This window comes from Sceloporus occidentalis, unplaced genomic scaffold (genome assembly GCF_023333645.1).
Source record: "Sceloporus occidentalis isolate IW3139 unplaced genomic scaffold, rSceOcc1.0.p SCAF_222, whole genome shotgun sequence".
NCBI lineage: Eukaryota > Metazoa > Chordata > Lepidosauria > Squamata > Phrynosomatidae > Sceloporus > Sceloporus occidentalis.
Genome location: NW_028317202.1, coordinates 343,774 through 362,974, shown reverse-complemented (window position 1 = coordinate 362,974; position 19,201 = coordinate 343,774). Strand labels below are relative to the sequence as shown.

Genomic DNA, 19,201 nt, shown 5'->3' with positions numbered 1-19,201 from the left:
AAACAGATAGAAGGCATGCATAAACAATAGGCAGGAGACAGAGGCATACAAGATTAATCTGGCGGTGGAAAAAACCCTAAGCCTTCCCCTATTCTTGGCATAGTTTTTTTCTTAACCTGTCAACTGAATGATCGATAGTAATCAATAGTGATCTGCGGCAGCTCAGCAGACGGCTGGAGATCAGAAACAGAGCGAGAAAAGAGCGTCAGTAGCAGAAAGATAAACACATTTTAAAAAATAATATACACAACAAGATATATATTCAGTCAATGTAAATCACACATGGCTACATGTATTAACCAGACGTGCCGGGACGAAGGGTAAACTAGCCGCAGCTACCAAGTAAAGTAAACTAGAGGAGATGAAATACTGAAAGAACATTCAAAGCAAAGACCGTGGTCCACCAAATAAGCATAACTTTGCAAAGGGAGGGAGGAAAAAAAAAAAGTAGATTAATGGTACAGTCAACAGATGAGAAAGACTAACATGAACAAGGGAGGGAGAGTAGCTACAGCGGGAAATAATGAGTGGTGAAAGGCAGTGCAGGAGACCAACAGTGTCACTGTCATGAGAAAGCTGGATGGGGGCCAGCACAGCATGTTCATTTGAAACCTGGGTGTAAAACAAGACAGCTGAGCCAGAGACTGCGTACAACACAAGAACCCTTTCCTCGCCAGGGATCGGCAGTGTTATAAAACCACCCCCCCCCCCGGGACAAGGCTGCATCAAACAAAGTGCCCCATATGGCTAAACGTAAAGACGGAAGAAAGAAAAAGGATAACACAAGAACCTCTGGGGACCGGGAATAAATGAAATTATCACTTTCTGCGTGAAGCAGGTGCCCAAAGCAGCCTCATGCTGACAATATGAAAAGATTGTCCCTTAGTACAGCTGCCACAGCTGCCTTCAGGCTCATCTTGAGCACAGGATCTACAAAGAAGGAAGGCCGTGCCAACCTCTCACCATTCCAAGCACTACAATGTATGCAGCGCCAGACGATTTAACAGGGACCAGCAATGTGCTGCCTCAACACAATGCAGTATCAACCCAAACTTACAACAAAACAAGTTACACAGGGAATTAGTTTGCAGTAATACTTTATGAACAAGGTAGATAAAAAAAAAGGAGATATAGCACAAAAAAGCCTTCACCTATTTCCAATGCGACTACATCAATACTACAGAACAGACACAGTATGGACCACAAAGGTTTAATGCCCTCCGCCGAAATGTTTAGTAGAGGAAGCAGGCTGGAGCAGTCTCAGCTGCCGCTGGGAAACAGCTGTGTCATTGAAAAACAGTGGCTAGAAGTGAAAACTGCATCGGAATTCTAAATCAGCACGCAGTGATGTCAAATCTAACACTTCCAAGTCCTACGTGACTCTAAGCAGCACTGTGCTCACTAAATAAGCCTTTTTCAGCGATGACTTTCTCAGCAAGACAACATTTCCCACTTCAGGACATATATTAACAAGAAAAAGAAAAAAACTGTAAATGCTCACACACTTATTACCTTAGAAATATTAGATATTAGAAATCAGTAAGTGAATTATATGCACAAAATAAAACTGTACATTAAAGTATTTGTCTATGTTTTATTCTAAATTAAGCATGTGCATCATAAGAGTCGTTTATAAGTTTTAGATCACCTACCTGTGACTGACACCTCCATGGTTGCCTCCAGGGGCCGGTTACTGTCGAGGTCATGGCTCAGGCTTAATTCCCCACTACTGGTGTTGAGCAAAAGCAACCCTAATTCATTTCCACTCAAGAAGGTGAAGCTCAAAGAGTCACTGATGTCTGGGTCTTGTGCCGGCACTTTCCCTATGACCCCCGCTGGAAAGCTTCTGCCGCCACCACCAATATAGTGATTAAACACAATTCTGAAGTCACTCAGATTTGGAGCATTATCATTGACATCCACCAAACGCACTCGAACTGTTGCTCTGCTGACCAATGGTGCCGATGTGGCTTGCACCACAATTACATATTCTGGTCGCTCCTCATAGTCTAGGTCAACTAGTGCTGTTAGCTCCCCGGAGAAAATATCCAACTGGAACACTTCTGGAATGTTTCCTTCCACAATTTGATACATTATTTGTGCATTTGGGCCTTCGTCTGGGTCTGTGGCAGTGATTTTTGCCAGTGGCGGCCCAAGGGGACTGTTTTCTAAAACCTTTACCTCCAGCTCATCTTTGGCAAACACAGGTGCATTGTCATTGACATCCAAGACTGTGACCACTACTTCGGTAGGGGTACGATGTGGGGTTGGCATCCCCTTGTCAACAGCATAAGCAGTAAGTCGATACTGGACCATATTCTCTCTGTCTAGTTGCCTCAGTGTCCGCACAATACCAGATGTATACTCCACGGTAAAGTCCCCATCACCATCATCGCCTCCAGCAAAAGTATAAAACACTCTTCCATTTAATCCAGAGTCACGATCAGTTGCAGAAATTTGTAGGACACTTGTGTAAGGGGGTGCATCTTCAGGCACAGTGCCTTTGTAAGATGCCCGCTGAAACACAGGAGGATTGTCATTGACATCCGTCACCAGGATTTCTAGGTAGGTAGTATCTGATTTTTGAGGAATTCCATTATCACGAGCCGTCACAGCTAATGTATAACTGACCTGGTCTTCGTAATCTAGCTCCATGGTAGTGGTTACTGCACCAGTGTCTGGATCTATGGCAAACTGAGGCATACCTTCTTCAGCTAAGTAAGTAATACGGGCATTTTCTCCCGTATCTTCATCTGTGGCACTGATGACTACCACAGTGGTGCCTGCTGGCTGGTCTTCTCTTACACTAACAGTGTAGTGGGAACTTTGAAAGACAGGACGATGTGTGTTTGCATCTGTCACATTCACCACAGCCCGTGCAGTATCTGTTCGCATCCCATCCGATGCAGTTATAGTCAGCAGAAACTGGCGCTCTAGTTTGTAGTCAAGAGGCAGTGCAAGCGTTAAAAGACCACCACCACCAGATAAGCTTGAGATGGAGAAACGATGGCGAGCATTGCCAGAAGTAATCTGGTAAGTGATGGTAGCATGAGCGTCCCTGTCCACTGCCCGCACCGTCAACACACTGGTGCCCACGGCTGCATCTTCATTAAGACGGGCATGGTATTCATCCTGTGTAAATTCTGGGGAATTGTCGTTGACATCCAAAACCTGCACACTTACTGCAGCAGAAGAGGAAAGAGAGGGCTGACCGCGATCCCGTGCCTCTACTCCAAAGCTGTAAAACTCCACTTCTTCCCTGTCCAACTCTGTCCGTACCACGATCCATCCAGTACTATTGTTTATAGAGAACGGTCCAGCTTCACCCAGCAGACGATACTCAAGCCTGGAATTTTCACCTGAGTCTGCATCCAGTGCTTGAGCCTGTAGCACAGAATACCCTAGAGGTGCATTCTCCAGCACTGCAGCTTGGAATGGACCACTCACGAAAGCTGGTGCATTATCATTTACATCTAGGACCTGAATACTGACCAGGCCAGTTACATTGGATAATGGAGGCCTTCCTCCATCTTGTGCCCGTACCCTCAGCGTGTGCTCCCGTCCAGTCTCATAGTCAAGAGTGCCAGAAAGAAATATTGCACCAGTCTGTGGGTCAATAGAAAATAGTCCACGGGCATTGCCACTCAAGATGCTGTAGTGAACTGCAGCATTTGGGCCATGGTCACGATCAGTGGCAGTCACTACAATAAGCTGCGAGTCAGTAGCAATATCTTCTGCCACATATGCCACGTAGCGCTTCTCACTGAACTGTGGCACATTGTCATTTTCATCTTCAACCGATATATGTACTGTGGCTGTAGAACTGCGAGGACCAGGATCACGTCCTTGATCATCGGCTTCAATAAGTAACTGGTAAGAGGCTATCTCCTCCCGGTCAACAGGGCCCCGTGTCCTGATAACCCCTGACCGAGGATCGATTTCAAAAGCTTTACCACCTCCAGACACTAAGCGGTAAGCAATGTTGGCATTATTTGGGGAGTCTCCATCTGTAGCACGCACGGTCATCACCTCATAGCCAACCTCCATATTCTCTCGTACACTTTCTCTGTATTCTGGTTGCTCAAAGGTTGGGTCATGATCATTTGTATCACTGACAGAGACAGTGAGGGTAGCCATTGCTGTTCGGCGGGGGGTGCCTGCATCACTAACAGTCACTCTGAAAACATGGGTGCTCTTGGTTTCTCTATCTAACTCCCCTGCTGTGGTTACCTCCCCAGTGTTTGGGTCCAGAGAGAATAGGCTGGCAGAGCGGCTGTCAAAGAGGGCATCCATCGAGTACTCTAATCTTCCAGATTCCCCTTCATCAGGATCATTAGCCCTCAGCTGCACAACAAAAGTTCCCAGGGGCTTATTCTCAGGCACTGATACTTGGTAGGTGGGTGTTTGGAATTGTGGGCTGGTATTTACATTTCTTTTACCCCTTGGGTGGCCATGGTCATGGACTCTCTGCATATGACTGTTTGGCAATATTATCTTCCACTTCACTACAACAGCTCTATTTTCTGATCTAGCACACCCTTTGCATTTCAACGTCAATTCTAGAGGGTGCCAAGAAGTGAGGCAGAAACGGTGTGAGGTGATTAGTACATTGTGCCACAGTTTTGCTCCAGGGTTCCGCACAGCCTGGCATTTAAGGTGGCAAGTACCCCAAGGTGCGGCCTGCACGTAGGGGATGGGCAGCAGCCTCAGCCCAGGTCTGAGGCAGAACTTTGTTGATTCATCAGAAGGTACTGTTTTAAGGTGCAGCGTGGTGACAATATGAAGGCGTCCATTAAAACATGATGGGACATGGGCATTGACTTGGCTAGAAATGGCAACAATGGAAGGGATCTTCTGGAGAACTGGATCACTGCACGTCCACGACAGCAAAAGGGACGGTGTTTTCCCACAACTGGTATTAGTGGAATCTTCATGCTCCAACGGGGAGGAACAGTTCCCTCGAGGAACAGAATTGGAAAGGCCCAGTGCCATGGGCAAGAACAGCAAAAGAAAAGCAAACGTGGGAAGCCAGGCAAAGCTCCTGGGTTGACTCTGAGGGCACAAACATGCCATAAGTCTGTGATCTACCAGCTCTTGTAGGACTGAACATGTGTCAGAGACAGCTGTCATGTTTCTTGCGGGCAGAATGTCCTCCTCTGCACATGGTGGAGTGCCAAGGGACAGAGTTGGTGTGGCCCCAGTCTTTACACTAAACAATTACTTCTCAGCCCGACACAAAATCCAGGGATGGAATGCTGACAGATATTTTATCCAGCTCCAGGTGCCAAGGCCCACAGTATTCCTCTACAGGTCTGCATAGAAAACCAACATTCCTGCTCTGTATAAACACTCTTGCAGAATCCTGTACAGGTCTGAGGTGACTCTCCAGCCCTTGCTTTTTATCTTCCTATGCGTCCAACATTAATGCTATTTCTCCTTCCAATAGTGCATGGAGGCTCGTTCCCTTATCTAGAGACAAGAAAGGTCTACCTGCAAGCGGTAAAGCACGTTTTCGTTTCTAAGGCATAACCCGCAGGGTGTTCTTCTCAGTTTACGTTGGGATTTTTCACGTGTGCTCACACAGAACAGCTCTCCTCATATGTTCTCCGAACGCAGCCTTCTGCTTCTTGCTTTTAATCAACCTGCTTAGGCTCCAATCCCAGAAAGCTTTTTTTTTTCCTCCTTAAAGCGGTATTGACAAGTGGGGTCCACAGCAACAAAAACTCCGCATTTCTTTTTTTTTTTCCTCGTCGCTTCTGATACGGTTGTAGGTGGTTGAGGTGGCTTCCCGGAATAAGATCGAATTTACGGTCTCGTCATTGTGTCCATAATGCCCTCCTCAGCGTGAGCTCGCAACAGTGCAGGCTGCGGGTCTGAGCTGCAGAATGAATGGGAATCAGTAACGGGGAGGGGTGAGAGGAGGAGTGGAGGGGGAAGGTACAGTGAGACTGGATATTTAAATATATTAACTAGTTTTGCCCTGAGAGATCATTCTAAACAGTGCCAATAGGGGTAAACTAATATATATATATATATATATATATATATATATATATATATATAAATAGTTCTGCCCTATAGGCAATGTTTATATATATATTTTTATTATTATTATTGGTAGACCTGACTAGGTCAGGTTGTTAAGACCTTCATGGTGATGTTTAAAGCACGCATGCTGTTCACATGTATGAGTGGTATAGATAGACAGAATAAGTTTTTGTTATTATTTGTTTTATATAGCGCCATCATATTCAGAGCGCTGTACAAGGAGTAAACAGGACATAACAAGTAGTCTATAACATAACCATTCGACTTCCAGAAACAACAGGTGAGGAGGGCCCTGCTGAAACGGGAGGGTTGAAGGGGCAAGGTTACGGTGCCCTAGATAAATGTTAAACTGTATATTGAGCATAGAAGAGCAGGGAAGAATCTACAAGCCATCCCCAGATACTAGCGCTGGTGGCTTGGACGACTTCTTGCCACGCAGTAGGTTACATGGCACAGCCTGTCACGGGTGTAGAGTTTTAGCGTGTGCTCGATTTGAGGAAATTCCACTCGTTGCTGGCAAACTTAGCATGTGAGTGCGACTCGGTGCATGTTGTTTGAGCAGCCAGGCTTTGTTGGTCGAGCTGCTGTCCCATGAACCTGCAGGCACCATTGAACCATTTGAAAGGGAGGCATGTGTGATGTTAAAAGGGAAATGCTTCTCGCTTATTGGGAAAGCCTTCCCACAGCAAGGCCTGCCCCGGGGATGCAGGGGGGGAGGTTAGATCACAGCTTATGTCTCTCTTTTTGTTTTCTGGATATTAGCATTTGAATAGTTGGAAACCAGAAGGGTGAAGCTAGGGTTTAATGCAGGGGATTTCTTTGAAGGGCGTGGAACGCTTTTAACTTATTTAATGCAGAGCCACAGTGATACGTCTATTTTTCCATCGCTGCGCTCTGCATGTATATCTTGTTGAGACACCAACATGTTCACATACGCTAGAAAATGTATCTTCTTGATTCTGCTGTATTTATTATTTGGGATTATTTGAAACGTGCATGTTGCTAGTCTTACTTCAGTTATCAACATTATTCCAAGCAAGTGCCTTTTTTTTAGGCTAATTCTGCTTGAATCCTAACCAACGACTCGAACGTTCTAACCCAAATGCTTTCATTTTATAACATTTCAAGGATAACAACATTAAAATGTCTTCAAAAGATCCACTCTAAACTTTCAAGAGCTGGGAAAAACAACCCGAAACCAATAAACAGGCACATACAAGTATCCATTGAATGGTTTTATGGTTTCTCTAGATTGTAAACTTGCGAGCAGGGTAGAGCCCTGCACGGGACTGCCTTTTTAATCCCGCTCCCGCTGTTTTGAATCCCGCTCCCGCAATGTGGGTGTTCCGCTCCCTTCCACTCCCGCCACATTTGTGGCCAATCCCACCCACTCACGCCACATTTGTGGCCAATCACGCCCTCCTCCTTACCTGATTTCCCGCGCAGTCCCGCAAGGCTGCCCTCGAGTTGTTCCCTCACAGCGTCTCTTCTCTGGCTCCGCCCAGGAACAAAGCGAAGTCACGGGAAGTGACGTCACATCACGTGACTCCGCCTTGTTCATGGGCGGAGCAAGATAGGAGACACTGTAATGGAGCAGCGAGAAGGCGTCCTTGCGGGACTGCGCGGGATTACCGGGACACGCAGGTACAGTGCCTGACCGCCCGCTCCCGCCCGCAGCCCCAGAAAGACCGCCCGCGCCCGCAGGTTTTTTGGCGGGTCCCGCGGGACCTGCCTCCCAATGCAGTCCTCTAGAGCAGGGCTCTCTCCACCTAATGTATCAGTTTGTCTTAGTCTGTCAATTATTTTCTTGTCATCATATTCCTTGAATATATGTATTGTATTAAGCGCTGCGTAAACTGTTGGCGCTATATAAATAAAAGATAATAATGATAATAATTGTGTCTACGAAGGAAATGTCGGTGACATCAAATCATACAAATAGGTACCAAGGAGCATAACATGCTATGCGAAGAGCTTCAGGATGGACTGGCGTCGCCCTTCGGCAAGAAACAACCGCGTACTCCCAGTTTTTTGGGATCTATGCCTGATATGTTATTATGAGCCTGTCTCTTGGCCCGTTGACAGGTATGTGTCATCAGTACTTCTGCACCATCCGTGTGTTGTGTGAAATCCAGCATGTGGCTGCAGTTTAGTATTGTGTGTGTGTGGGATTCATTCTGTGACTAATGTGGGGGCTGGATCATTTTCTTCAGTGGCTGCAGCATGACTTTAACACTTAAGCAGCAGACCGTTTTGTCTGATAACTACTTTGTAAAAAAAGAAATGTGGAACACGTTATAGCTATAAGTGTTTTGGATATGAATAAGTTAAGTGGATAGGCAAACAGGCCATATTTATTACCATGAATTCTGGGGGAAAATGCTATGATCTGTTACCATGGAAATCAAGGGAATGTTCAAGTTGATTGCCCCGCGTTTAGTACTTTGCACTACAATTGATCTTTATAAGTATGGCCTATAGAAACAATGGGCTATTCTAGGGCAAAGTGCTAATTCAATGGTGATTGCTCCGCATTTAGAACTAATCTTTCTATGTGGGCCAAAGTTGTCCATCCATGTAAGGGTAATAAAACCTTACACTCTAGAGAATAGTATTGTGATTATTTACATATATATATATGTAAAATGACTTGCTGGATTTGTAATGTTTGTTACAGACAAAGCATACTCACTAGTGCTCATTCTGTGAATTATTAGTTCAAAATAATAAAGTGCAAATAGGGCATCGGGAACAAAAGAACACGCAACTTAAGTAACAGATGCAATAATAAAAGTTCTCTATGTTGCAAAATATAATAATGTAAAAACTAAATTTAACCCCAAATATACAGCGCCAAGGGGCAATAAAAAAGTCTGCATTTCAAACTATTGACATTTTAATAAAAAATGAAAAATGTTATGTAAATGAACATTAATGCCATATAATCTTAACAAAAAATATACTGAAAGCTGCTTTTTGAATTGGCATTACCCACTGGTAATGCATTAACACCAGATGCTAAATTGTGGCAGGAAAAAATGCAACCATGTAGTAAAAAATTGTTATATAGTATATTCTAGATAGAATGAGACAAAGGTATTCACATAGTATTTCAGACTCAAAAAATAAACATTTTCCAGAAGAAGAAAGAAAATTAAAAAAAATGTTGTTGGGGCAAACAGCTGAAAGAAAAATATTAATTTAGCTTCAAGTATCAAGAGTCTTAATCCAAAAAGTCTCTTTCTGCAAAAGCCCCTTTGAAAGGTCTCCGGCACGTAGGAAAGTAGGTACATGATCTATTGCAATAAATGAGAATTGAAAGGCGATGTCCATGGCCAAAATTGACAACTGGTTTATCGGTTTGTTTGTTTTTTATCCATAAATGCTATCCAAATAGCTGATCTGTGCCCCCTAACTCTGTCTTCCCCACATAAGACAATGCACATGGACACGATTTTATAAATTACATGGTCAGTAGGACATGCTATCTGATGTTTCATTCTATACTGAGTGCCTTTATGTGGATGAAAAGCACTTGGCCAGGGTTCATATGGCAATGTATTGTTGGGGTTATTTTTTATTTGTTCACATTCTTTGCGATGGCATAACGCAGTTGGTGCAGACCCATGGTGCAAATCTCTCGTTCCACCACATCCCAAATGTGCTCTATTGGTTTGAGATCTGGTGACTGTGGAGGCCATTGTAGTTCAGTGAACTCATTGTCATGTTCAGGAGACCAGTTTGAGATGATGTGAGCATTGTGGCATGGTGCACAGGGCCGGCCCAACAATGGAGCCGAGTGGGACAACCGCTCCAGGCGAAAGAGAGAGAGAAGGGCACTGAGTGGTTTTCGCTTATCAAGCTGTCAGTACCCGCTCGGCGCCCCTCTCTCTCTCCTCTGCGGCGAGTCTCCCTGTTTGGTCTCGGTGCCAGCTTGTAATGCTGAGTGCCGGAAGATTACCTCATTTCCGGCGCTCAGCATTACAAGCCGGCACCGAGACCGAACAGGGAGACTCGCTGCAGGACTGCTGAAAGGTAAGTACAAGGGGGGGGTAAGGGTAGATAATAGGGAGGGAGGGAGAGGAAGGGTAGATAATGGGGGGGTGGCAGGGACGGAGGGAGAGGAAGGGTAGATAAGGGGGGGGGCGGCATTTTAAAATTCGCCCCAGGCGGCATTTTGCCTTGGGCCGGTCCTGATGGTGCATTATCCTGCTGGATACACTGTAGTAATAAAGGGATGGGCATGGTCAGCAAGAACACTCAGGTAGGCTGCTGTTTAAACAATGCTTAATTGGTACTAAGGGGCCCAAAGTGGGCCAAAAATTGTCCCCCACACCATTACACCACCAGCAGCCGAAACCCTTGATACAGGGCAGGATGGATCCATGCTTTCATGTTGTTTACGCCAAAGTCTGACCCTGCCATCTGAACTGCAGCTGGAATCGAGACTCATCAGACCATGCAACGTTTTTCCAGTCTTCCATTATCCAATTTTGGTGAGCCTGTGCGAATTGTAGCCTCAGTTTCCTGTTCTTAGCTGACAGGAGTGGCATCCGGTGTGGTCTTCTGCTGCTGTAGCCCATCTGCTTCAAGGTTGGACGTGTTGTCCGTTCAGAGATGGTATTTTGCATACCTTGGTTGTAACGAGTGTTGCCTCGAACCAGTAGGCCCATTCTCCTCTGACCTCTGACGTGAACAAGAAGTCTCTCACCGGATATTTTCTCCTTTTTTTGGACCATTCTCTGTAAACCCTAGTGATGGTTGTGCGTGAAAATCTCAGTAGATAAGCAGTTTCTGGCACCAACAACCATGCCACGTTCAAAGTCACATAAATCCCCTTTCTTCCCCATTCTGATGCTTGGTTTGAACTTCAGCAAGGTGCCTTGACTACTTCTACATGCCTAAATGCATTGAGTTGCTGCCACGTGATTGGCTCATTAGCTATTTGTGTTAACAAGCAATTGAGCTAGTAGCTCTACAGATGTTTTTCAACATGCAATTTTAACCCGACATAACTCTAAAAATAGTGCTAACAATGTCATTTGATGACACATCATACTTACTAAGTGCAGAAAAGTGATATTTATTACCTTAACGTGGGCACTGTATCTTTAGGAAGCAAATTGTTTTTGTATTTGTCATTTATTTCATGTGCAAATTTATGAATTGTGTTTTTGTTTTTAATAATATCAGGTGTGTCAGGAAAATACCATACCTGTTTGAGTTTATGATGTGCATGGGTTCGGTAGCATGAAAGATGATTAACACCTTATCAATTCAAAACGGTATTGTTACCAACGTCAGCATGCATCAATCATTACATAATAGAATGCTTATTTGTCTTTCAGCGCTGAAGCACGTTTTTTTTTCCCTACTATTTAAGTATATTGACATTTCCAAACTGTATGTAAATGTACCTAACAAACAATGTATACAAAAAACAAAATACTGTCTGCGCTTCTCACCCTAATAAAGTTGGCAACAAATATATAAACATAATATAAATGAGAGGTTTTGGTTATATGAATTGGCCAAAGCATAATTAAGCTCACCCGCCACGTCAAGGCACACTCTCAATAGGGTGAGATCCTACTCTCACCTCCTACATAGTGGGCACACAAAGCAGTTTATACTGCTACCAAAACCTTATTAATGTGTTGGGGGAGGTGCAATTAAACCTCCTCCCATTTAACCCCTGGACAGCAAGCTGCAACCAGACTGATGAGGAGCCAACAACCTCAATTATGTGCAAACAGGGAAAAGAAAAAAGGATGCTCACACTGTTTGGTAGGCCTTATATTATACATTTGTATTATTTGAGCCTGAGACTAGCTTAGCGCACCGACATTTTTTCTTTTCCCTGTTTGCACATAATAAATACCTCTCATTTATATTATGTTTATATATTTGTTGCCAACTTTATTAGGGTGAGAAGCGCAGACAGTATTTTGTTTTTTGTATACATTGTACAGCCAACACACTGTATTTGCAGCATGCTCACACTGTTTGGTAGGCCTTATATTATACATTTGTATTATTTGAGCCTGAGACTAGCTTAGCGCACCGACATTTTTTCTTTTCCCTGTTTGTAAATGTACCTAAGGCAGATGATAGTGCTTTGAAATGTATGTATGCCATCAGAAATACTGCACACATATTACTGTGTTGGAGGCCTAGTCCTATCCCCACATCCGGGCTGCGCAACGGACTGGGAAATCCTTTCTCCTCTCTTTCACTTGGTCTCCACGGTTCCCTCCACCATGGGCTTTAGAATGGCAGCGCGGGCACATATCTCCCCATTGTTCTATTATCCTGTCTTCTTTTATAATCTTGCTGCCCTGCGGAGCGGAGGGGGCGAATGCTGCACTACAAGGAAAAAGGAAGGGGGATGGGGGATAGCTTTTGTTGCTTTTTCTTTCCAAAATTCAGAAACAAATGTGCCCAATTTCAAGAGGTGACCCAGACACAAGGATGTTTGGCTTGATGAAATGAACATATTCAGAGAAGTATTTATCCACTCATATCAGAAGTTATGAATTGATTAAAATATGGTTATTTAAGAAAAAAACTCATAGGTTTTGATTTTCTTATGTTTTATACGGAACTGAAAGTCAAAAAGAAAGCACTGCAAAACATAACGACACAACGTAGAGCTGGAGTAAATATATCTCAAACAATACATTCATCCTTGTCGTTGTATTAGACTTGATATAGGTAAAGAATCCATACCCAGATTGCAGTGTCTATTACAAAGCTTATGCAAATTACTGGGGCCTATAAAATAGAGTGTCCACCACAAAGCCCACTGTTTCTATGCAGGGCTTCTTTCTTCGCTAGCTAACACAGTGATTTAGTAAATCACTAATTTTAAATTATGGCGCTAATTTGAAAACAGTTTTTTAAAAGAACAGGCAAGGAATAGGGACATCTAAATTAACCCCTTAAAGACATTTCTTTCCAGAGAACAGTGCAAGACAACTGAGTGATTTCTCTTGTAACTAGAGATGTTGTCTCAAGTTCTCTTGTAACTCTTGATGTTGTCATGATAACATAACTGGGGTACCCTTAAGTAATTATTTTATATATTATTTTTACATTTATTTTTAAGAGGGAAAAAGCTCACTTCAATCTAGTTTTTGATCACACGATTATCAGGGTCATTAGGTGGAGGTAGCCCGTTAACTTCATCCCCAAAGAGAGGTGGGGCTATTCAGTACCACCAAACTCAAGGAGGAGAGGTAAGGGAATCGCCTTTTTTTCGGTTTATAACTAACCAAACCACTGGCTGTTTCTGTTTTTTTCTAGTCTCTGGGCACCCAGCAGCACAGATGCCCCTCGGCTTTACAGAATGATATGCTTGCTTGCCGGTCAGTGCCCCCCAGGCCGCCCGAAATCTAATCTAAACAGCCGCTGGGTGCTGATGCCGCCGGCCGGCGCTACTTTAATACTTTTTTTAAAATGTAATATGGCAAGCCGGATCGGCTATTAAATGAAAAAAAAAATAGTATTAAAGCTGCGCCGGCACCAGCACCCAGCGGCCGTGTGCGATGGCCGCCAAGTGATGGGAGCAGCGTGAGGGGTGAAAGCTCCGCCCCCTCGCACTCACCTTTCACCCCTCACGCTGCTCCCATCACTATGCGGCCATCAGATTGTTGGAAATCAAATCTAAACGGCCGCTGGGTGCTGATGCTGCCAGCCGGCGCTACTTTAATACTTTATTTTTAATATGGCAAGCTGATCCGGCATATTAAATAAATAAAAAAAAAAGGATTAAAGTAGTCACTTCACTTGACTTGCCCCCCAGGCCTTAGGCTGCCAGCCCTCCCCTGACTGTCAAACACCAGATTTATATATATTAGTCATTCATCACCAAGAGTTTAGTTACTTTATTCTGCTTCAGATAAGTTAGAACTTAATATCATCAAATTATATCATTTTTCACTTTAAAGTATAAAGATTGGATAATTGTACCAAAGAAGTAAATTCTTTCCCAATCAGCTGTACAAGCTGCTTGTACACCAGTATGCTGCAGTGGAAACAATATTTCTATTTAAAAGGGCAGTCCTATGGAAGAAAAAGTACTTTTTTCCCATTTGTGTTAAATACAGTGCTCTATGCAGTAAAGCATGCACATTTTTTTATTTTAAATAAACATCCTTTATCTGCAGATCTGGAGGCTGCCAGTCTTTCAGTGTCTTGCTTGGTGATAAAGGCTGAGATTGGATTTTGTTTTTTGTTTTTTTACACAGGCACCATGACAAGGAGGTGCTTATCTAGTAGACTGGGCTAAGACTACAGAGCCAGAACAAATACAAATTGCATTATAGTCTAAAAATTAGTTAAAAAACAAAACAAAAAAAAACAAAAACAACGCAATGCTTTTTAGAAACTTTTTTTCCCCCTTAGTAATACAATGGAGCGGGCCCCTATTTAACTAGGAATGTTATTAGTATTAAATCACTGACCTACCGTGTATTCATTTTATATTTTCATAGCATGTGCACTTTAAACATTGTACATACCTGACCTGTAAAAAATGTATGAGATTGTGTATGTATGAGAATAGCTAATTTTTATGATAACATGCTCCCTTGTAAAAAAAAAAAAAACCCAAAAAAAACAAAAAAAAAACTAAGCTAAAATAAACAGTGAACCAACAGAAACAGGAAGTTCTACTTACCGAGAGCTTCTTTTCCCTGTCAATCCCTGGTGACACTAGGATAGACTCCTCCTCCGTACCTGATAGGGCAGGACTCAAAAACTTTAAAAGGGCCCTCCCCTCCTACTAACACCAGTGAATACCAAAGACCACACAGGCAAAGCAATCTGATGCAACAAAATTTATTGAAAAGAAGGGAGGGAACAAAAACGTGTCACCAGGGATTGACAGGGAAAAGAAGCTCTCGGTAAGTAGAACTTCCTGTTTCCCTGCCATCCCAGGTGACACTAGGATAGATTTACCAAAGAAGAAGGGAGGGCAAACTAAGGAGACAAAACAGCCTCAAGGACCTTCCGACCGAAAAGAGAGTCCTCCTGAGCCATCTGGTCGAGACGGTAATGCTGCACAAAAGCGTGGAGAGTCCGCCAAGTAGCTGCCTTGCAGATCTGGTCGGGCGAAAGACAACATCTTTCAGCCCAGGAAGTGGAGACTGCCCTAGTAGAGTGGGCACGGATCCCCACAGGAGCAGGCTGGCCGGCTGCAGAATATGCCAAGGTGATGGTTGCAACAATCCACTTAGCGATGGAAGACTTGGAGATACTGATGCCCCTGTTGGGCCCTGAAGAGGCCACGAATAAACGAGAGGACTTACGCAGGGGTAGAGTCCGTTCCAAATAGATGGTGAGGCATCTCTTCAGATCCAGAGTGTGAAGAACTTCTTCTTCATCAGAGCCAGGAGCAGGAAAAAGGGTAGGTAACACGATCTCCTGGTTCTTGTGGAAAGCCGACTGAACCTTGGGTGCGAACTCTGGCGGCAGAGAGAGAACCACCTTATCCGGGAAAAAAACTGAGAAACGGTTCCTTCATAGACAAAGCCTGGAGTTCACAAATCCGACGAGCGGAAGTAATCGCTACTAAGAAGGCTGTCTTCAGCGATAATAGATACAGAGAAACCGACTGAAGAGGCTCAAAAGGAGGTAATGTGAGTCTTCGAAGGACGAGATTCAGGTCCCACGGAACCATCCTGGTGACCGAACGAGGACGTATCCTGACGATGGCCTTGGCAAAACGTCTGATCACAGGCAGAGATATAAGCTCGAACCCGAGGAGAGCACTGATGGCAGAAATCTGCACCCGGATCGTAGAAGGCTGAAGTCCACAGTCGAATCCTTCCTGGAGGAAATCCAGAACAGAGGCAGAGGAACAGGAAGTTGGCAAAATCCCCTTGGAACAACACCAACTGTGAAATCTCTTCCAGATCTTAATGTATCGCAGAGAGGTAACCTTCTTTCTACTCTGCAGAAGAGTCTCAGCCACATGACAAGAAAATCCTTGAGCTCTCAGCAGTCCGCGTTCAATATCCAGGCCGTCAGGTGGAACACGGCAGGGTTTGGGTGTAGGAATGGACCCTGATGTAGAAGGTCTTTCCAAGCTGGGAGCTTCAGAGGGGGAGAGAGACCTAGAGCGATCAAGTCGGAATACCAGACCCGCTTCGGCCAGTCTGGTGCTATCAGGATCACGGAGGTGTGGTCCTTCTTGATCTTCTGTAGGACCCTGGAGATTAGGGCAAACGGAGGGAAAACGTATGCGAGACGGAAATTCCATTCTTGTGAGAAGGCATCTATTGCCAAGGGATGATCCTGAGGCCTGAGGGAAAAGAAGACCGGAATCTGAGCATTGTCTCTGGATGCCATCAGGTCGATCTCGGTTAAGCCCCACCGTTGGACGAGTAGATTGAAGGCCATCGGATGCAGAGCCCATTCGCCGCTTAGCACAGGAGTTCTGCTCAGGAAATCTGCTTGAGAATTCAAAGTTCCTCTGAGGTGAATGGCAGACAGAGTCATGTGATGGGACTCTGCCCAAAAGGAAATCCTGAGCGATATATGAAGAAGCCGAGGACTTCTTGTGCCCCCTTGTCTGTTGATATAGGCTACCACTGCTTGATTGTCGGAACGAAGCAAAATGTCTTTGCCGGCGAGCAGATGCTCCCAGTGATGCAGAGCTTTTTCTACTGCAAGCAACTCCAGACAGTTCGAGGGAAGAAGTTTCGTAGCCGGAGACCAGAGACCCTGCACAAACAGGTCCTGATACGTAGCTCCCCATCCCTTGACGCTGGCGTCGGTGGTGAGAAGTACCTTGGAGACAAGAGACCATCTTCTCCCTGCGGCAAGGACGTTCCGTTGGAGCCACCAGGAGAGGGAAGCTCTGACCTGCGGAGGAAGACAGACACGCCTGTCCAGAGCCAATGGGTTGTCTTCCAGATGGTTGAGGACAAATCCCTGAAGAATTCTCATGTGGGCCAGAGCCCAGGGTACTGCATAAGTTGCGGAGACCATCTTGCCCAGCAGGGACATACATAACCGCAAGGAGCTGCGGTGCGCAGAGCGAATCCTGCGTACTAGGAATCGAATCCCCTCTATTCTGGCAGTCAGAAGGAAAGCTTTCCCGGAGCAGGAATCCAGACGAAGACCCAGGAACACTAGATGTTGAGAGGGAACGGTGCAGGATTTGTCCCAGTTCAGAATCCAGCCGAGATCCTGTAATGTGTTGACCACCGTGGAAAGATGAACCCGAAGAATCTGCGCTGACCGGGCATGGATAAGCCAATCGTCCAGATAAGGAATGACTGAGATTCCCTGGACACGGAGATGGGCCGCCACGACTGCCAGAAGTTTTGTGAAAACTCTTGGTGCCGCCGACAATCCGAATGGAAGGGCTTGAAACTGGAAATGCTGGACAGTTGAACCCCGAGGAATTGCCACTCTCAGGAAACGTTGATGGGACGGATGGATGGGAACATGGAAATATGCATCCTTTAGGTCTAATGAAGCCATGAAGTCGTTGAGGCATAAGGTGTCGAGGGTGGATCTTATGGTTTCCATCCTGAACCTGATGAACTGGAGGTGACTGTTCAAAAAACGCAAGTCTATGATTAGGCGAAGACCACCCGGTCTCTTGGGGACCAGAAAAACCGGAGAATAAACCCCTTGGCCCAGTTCTGGCCAGGGGACAGGAACCAGGACTCTGAGGTCTGACAACTGCTGAATGGTGGATAACAGGACTGACCGCCTTGCCTGGTCTGGAGGAAGGTGGGAGATCAAAAAACGGTCTGAAGGTCTGGTCCGGAATTGAAGTTGATATCCGTGCGATACAATGGCTCTCACCCAGGGATCTCGGGTGAGTGAGAACCAATTGTCGGTGAAAAAACGGAGCCTTCCTCCCACCGGAATGGAGGAGGCGTCATGCAGCGTTCTTGGGGTCTTGAAACGCTTTGGGGAAGGCGATCCTGTCAAATCTCCCCCTTCCGCGAGGGAATCTGCCTCGAAAGTTTTGTTCTCTAGACGAGGGGATGAACCTAGAACTATGGCCTCTAGATTGTCCCGGGAAAAAAGGCCGAAAGGACTGGCGTCTTTTTGAAGGAGGCTTTCGTTGAGGCATCCAATGCTTGTCCCCTGTGGTCTTCTCCAAAAGGGACTCCAGCTCTTCCCCAAATAAAGTCTTGCCCTTAAAAGGGATATTAAGAAGCTTGTTCTTAGAGGCATTATCCGCTGCCCAGGCCTTAAGCCACAAGGCCCTTCTGGCTGCCACCGAAAGCGCCGAAGCTCTGGCCGTCATTCTGATGTTTTCAATGGAGGCATCACAGAGAAAATCCACAGCCAATCTCACGGCAGCAACATTCTTGAGGATAGTCTCCCTGGAGGTTTTGCCAGCAATATCCTCCTCGATCTGGGAGAGCCAAATTTTGACAGCTCTGGAAACTGAGGCAGAAGCAATTCCAGGTTTAAAGGTCGCAGCTGAAGCCTCGAAAGATTTCTTAACTGCAGCTTCGGCTTTCTTTTCCATATGGTCAGAAAAATGAGAGCCATCCTCAAGCGGCAGAGTAGTCTTCCTGGAGACCTTCATAACAGCAGTATCCACCAGCGGGGTAGCACAAAAATCAGCAAAGTTCTCATCAAAGGGAAACATGCGTTTAACCCGTCTGGACAGGTTAACCCTCCTTTCCGGGTGGTTCCATTCCTGCTTGATAATGTCAGAAAGCGCAGGATGAACAGGAAACGAGGCAGACTGTTTGGAGAAGCTGGCACCAAAGAGAGTCATTTTTCTGGGTGGAGGCCTCCTCCAAATGCATAGCTGATCTCACAGCAGAAATTAAAGTCCCAATTTCCTCCACCGGGAATAAAAAAGAACTTTCCTCCCGGATCTCTCCTTCCTCTACCTCAGGATAATCAAACTCAGAGTCTGAGAACAAGGGCTGACGCCCCAGAAGAGCAGGGTCTTGTACCGCGGGAAGGTGATGATAGGCAGGAACAGGAACAGGAACCGACTGACGGAAGGCAGAGAAGGTAGACTGCATCTCCTCTTTAAGCCAGACCAAAAATTCCCTACCCCCAGAGGGCTCAGAATCCGCTACAGACCTCAGGCAAGCGGAGCAGAGTTTCTTCCTTGAATCCTGCAAAGCCTTGTGACACCCAGAGCATTGGGCATGTTTAGACT

The 19,201-nt window shown here is 45.3% G+C and overlaps 1 protein-coding gene across 1 annotated transcript in view; it reads right to left on the bottom strand.

The window, feature by feature from the left end:
- Nucleotides 1-4,992, bottom strand: part of LOC149276976 (cadherin EGF LAG seven-pass G-type receptor 2-like) — a 51,317-nt gene extending 46,325 nt beyond the window's left edge. Inside the window, exon 1 of the mRNA XM_089503193.1 lies at nt 1,653-4,992. Within this exon, the coding sequence (XP_089359319.1) occupies nt 1,653-4,992 (3,340 nt within the window). The remainder of the gene's footprint in view (nt 1-1,652) is intronic.
- Nucleotides 4,993-19,201: the final 14,209 nt, after the last annotated feature.